The sequence below is a fragment of the Elaeis guineensis genome, chromosome 4 (genome assembly GCF_000442705.2).
Source record: "Elaeis guineensis isolate ETL-2024a chromosome 4, EG11, whole genome shotgun sequence".
Classification (NCBI taxonomy): domain Eukaryota; kingdom Viridiplantae; phylum Streptophyta; class Magnoliopsida; order Arecales; family Arecaceae; genus Elaeis; species Elaeis guineensis.
Genome location: NC_025996.2, coordinates 28650253 through 28654634, shown reverse-complemented (window position 1 = coordinate 28654634; position 4382 = coordinate 28650253). Strand labels below are relative to the sequence as shown.

Here is a 4382-nt window from a genome sequence, read left to right as displayed (position 1 = left end):
AAAAGAGGAAACGATTGAGTCGGTTGGGATAACTTTTTATTGAGGACAAGGGTCATGTTCAGCATTGGAGTGATTGCTTGGATGCCCTACGATGAAAATTGGAAGGAAACCATCATCAAATGGTAGAATTAATGTGTTCCACCTCTAAATATTTTTGTCTTGCATTGACTTGGGAGGAATCATCTTCCTACTAGATAGAGAAGATCTTGAACTACTAAATTTGTCATGTGGAAAAGTTCTAGTGTAAAACCGCAAAGTTCGAAAGATAAGAGATGATACTGATGGTTTATGAGAGCTTAAATGAACCGTTTTAGAAAATTGGAAAGAGCCGGCAAGAACCAGAAAATTTAGGCTTTCTTTTAGCATAAAATGAACAACGAGCAAGAAATTAATGATGTTGATATAACTCAGTTTTTAGAACCTGGCGATGCTTCTTCCATGCCTCTGATAAAATCGTCGAGCACCCGGAGTGAAGAACCTTTCTCATCTCCCTCCTCCTTCACAGCAGCCCGGATCATCTCAGCATATTTAATTGCTTTCTCCTTCATCTCCTTTCCTTTCTCCTCATCCAACACCAGTCTGATGACCCTCTCCACACGCGTATACTCCAAGGGATCCTCCGCACCTCTCGCAAGCTCCGCACAAACACCCAATTCCTCATCAAGCATTTTAAAGTTATAGAATTGATCCGCCATCAGTGGCCACCCAATCACAGGCACTCCTCGGCTCAAGCTCTCCAGTGAGGAATTCCATCCACAGTGGCTAAGAAATGCACCGGTCGACTTATGCGATAATATTTCAAGCTGGGGAGCCCATTTCCTCACCAAGAGCCCCTGCCTATTCTTGCTCATCCTGACCTCGAATCCCTCCGGCAGCCATTCGTCTCTGAAATCTTCATTCAAGTCAAATCCAGCTGGTGGCCTAACGAGCCAGAGAAATGGTTTGTTGCTCGCCTCCAATCCCCTTGCCAGTGCCATCATCTGCGAAGCAGTGATGGTGCTCTGAGAGCCAAATGATGTGTAGACCACCGAACCTGGAGGGTGAGAATCCAACCATTCTAAACAAGCCTCCAACTGGATCCGGGCTTCTTCCCATATCTCTGGTCGGATGAAGTACTCGCTTCGAGGGGGAAGAGAGGCCCAATGGCCAACACATTTAAGCCGGTGAGATTCCGGAGCGCCTGAATTCCCAGTAATTCCAGAGCCTCGACAGTGTTGCATATCATAGCACCCGATTGCAGAGAGAATTGCGTGTTTCTTCGAAGGAAGGTGGCCCATGGCTCGGTGCCATCAGCTACCCTCAAGTATTCCGGCATCTGAGAGCGGTGCAGTCGGAAAGTTTCCGGGAAACCCGGCAACCTGATCTCCGAGGAGTCGGTATGCCTGTGAGGCAGATGCAGATAGAGAGACATGTAGGCCGCCGTGCCGTAGGCTCCACAGGTGGTGAACGCGACATGGAAGATCCCAAGCTTCTTGGCGATGCCGACGGTCCATGCAACCATGACGTCGGAGATTATGCAGAGAGGTGGATGGCCGTCCTTCTGGATTACGTCGGAGATGAAGCGCTCGAAGTGGGGTTGGAGGGTCCCGGAGGCAGCGTTCAGCTTGGATATTTGGTGGTGAGGCACGGAGTCCGTGTTCTCGGTGTTTGGGGGAAGGCCATGATCAGAGCTGCAGAAGGGGAGATCGTTGAGAAGGATGTTGGAGTTGGGGGGAGGCTGGACCTGATGTTTTGGATGTTGAGCGGAGTGCTTACAATAGTGATGGTGTAGCTTGGGTTTCTTTGCTCTACGAGCTTTGCCAAGGCTAGGAACGGAATGATATGGCCCTGGGCCAGGTATGGAAACATAACTATGCGTTTGCTTGCCATGAGAGACGGTGTTGAGGAGAAACTCTGGGAGGGAGGGTTCGCAAGCACAAAGTTTGGAAGGTTAAAAGAAAAGGTCACCGAGAGTCACTCGGCTGCACCGGAGATTCGCTGGAGAAAGTGCACCCAGCACGTTTAGATTCTCTGGGCAGATGAGCAAGAAAACGAATCGTGTTGGAACAGGACTTAAAAGAATTATTGATATAATTTAAAAAATTAAATAAAAATAATAAAATTTTATTTTAAAAAAATTATAAATAACTTAGAGTATATCAAAAATAAAAAATGATCAAATACAGAAGTATGCATCATATTGTTCTAAGTCATATTTCCATCTTCATATAGAAAAATCTAGAAATATGCATCAAGATATGATCGAAATCATTCACCTATGAGCACGATCGTTAAAAAAAATTGATGGAAATTTTTTTAGTAATTAAAAAAATAATTATAAAAAAAATTTGAAAAAAAAATTAGAAGGAAGAGAAGAATAGATTTGGATGGTTCTATAAAATCAGATTTTAAAATGAACTTTTTATGACTATCCAATATAATCATTTCGACTTTTATTGATCCATCAAGATTTTTTATAAAGAACCCAATAATAAAAAAATAAAAATAATATTAAATGCATGTTTGGATTTTTACTAATCCATTAATATATGTCATAAAGAGCCCAACAGTCAGAAATTAAAGACATGATAATAAAGAGATTAATGACATCATAAATATTTAAATAGTAAAATTAAAAGATAAAATTAAAATACTTGAAGTACTATCATTAAACATTAAAAATAAAAAATGATTAAATTCAAAAGTATGCACAACATCGTCTTAAAATGTATTTTCATCTCTCATGCAGAAAAATTCAAAAATATTATCACAAGATGTGACTAGAATCTTCTACTTATGGACATGACTATGAAAAGAATTGATTGAGATCCTTTTAGTATCTATAAAAATAATTTAAAAAAATTATAGAAAAAAATCAATGTTAAAATATTTGAAAAAAAAATTTAAAAAAATTTAAATTTTTTTTTTTGATACTCTCTAACAAACCTATTATTAGATCTTTCCTATATATATATATATATATATATATAATATTTTCTTATTGAATTTGGATGGACTTGCATGGAGCTCCGATTCCATGGGCTGGGACGAGTTGAGGGCAGACCGTAACCAGGCTAAACCGCTATATCTCCCAACTTTAATCCAACCCAACCCAGCCATTATCGTGTTGGGATTTTTCTAACCCAATGAACATGATTTAAAATAAATAAAAAAATTGGAGATATTTTCGTTAGATTAGAATAAGAAAAAAAGGTAGCGGGTTGAATCCTACTCAATTTAGATCCTCAGACATGCAGAAGTTACATAAAAAAATGTTAGAAATTATATAATAATCGTATATTTCTTTTTTGAATATCAAAAGTCAAGCCTAACGATTATATGCACTACAAGTTTGCCGTGTTCACATGTACTGGCGGCTGAAGAAATCTTTCCGCGGACGACGTCATCTTCTTGCGGACATGATTAAGAAAAGGATACCAAGATTCGCCGGGCCATAGGTGGAGATTTGACTGGGAATTGTACTGCCAGCACGTTCAATGGATCAGGAAGCAGATAAAGAAATGAAATCTATCATTAAAATTTACCAAAAAAACAGAAAGAAAATCTTCCTTCCCCTGCGGAATTTTGGGTGGATTTCGGTTCCGTTGATGGAGGGTAACTCCATCGTGACTCAGCCTCTGTATGTCCCAACCTCAACCCATCCCAGTACAAAAGTTCGGGGTTGGAATTTTTCTACCCAAAATAACCCAACGCATTTTAAAACAGAAAAAAATGATTAAGACTTTATGTTTGATTAATAATTGTATCTTCAAATCCATGAAGATGAAAAGAAGTCACCGATGGTGCTATGTTCGCACTTCAAACGGGCATTCTTCTGTTCTCAATATATATATATATTCTTCTATTCTATATATATATCAAAATATATTCCTTCATATCGGTTTAGACTTTAAGTAAGAGAAAAGAGGTATCCAAGAGATCAAAATTCAATCTAACCATCCGATGGACTAATCAGGAGTGTCCATAACTCTGTACCATCGAATAAAATACGTAAAAATAATTCATTCAAGAATTAAAGGAGCATATCAAAATATACTCTTCCGTAAAGATTTAGACTTGAGGCGCATCAATTACTTTAGTTTTACAGTTTTAATTAATTTAGTTCTAAAATTATTAATAATATTTTATTTTTATATCACAAAATATTGAGACATCCGTCTTTCATCCATCTGTTGCTACAAACGACGTACAAAAGCAGGAGGATCTTCATTGATTATTTTTAATTTTAATGTAATATATTTAATTTTGATATTTAAATTATATAATCTTGTATAATTAGATAATTCATATTTTTTATATAATATTAATTTTTTATTTATGATGGTGATAGTTAATTGTTAGTTGTTATAGTATTTGTAAATATATGTTGGTTATTAATTTAA

At 37.5% G+C, this 4382-nt stretch overlaps 1 protein-coding gene across 1 annotated transcript; it reads right to left on the bottom strand.

Moving 5' to 3' along the window:
- Nucleotides 1-308: 308 nt before the first annotated feature.
- On the bottom strand, nt 309-2005 carry LOC140857240 (crocetin glucosyltransferase 3-like). Its single transcript, XM_073256003.1, is given in 3 exon segments — nt 309-1078; nt 1081-1716; nt 1719-2005. Coding segments are annotated over 3 exon segments (1458 nt in total). The 5' UTR covers nt 1870-2005; the 3' UTR covers nt 309-407.
- Nucleotides 2006-4382: the final 2377 nt, after the last annotated feature.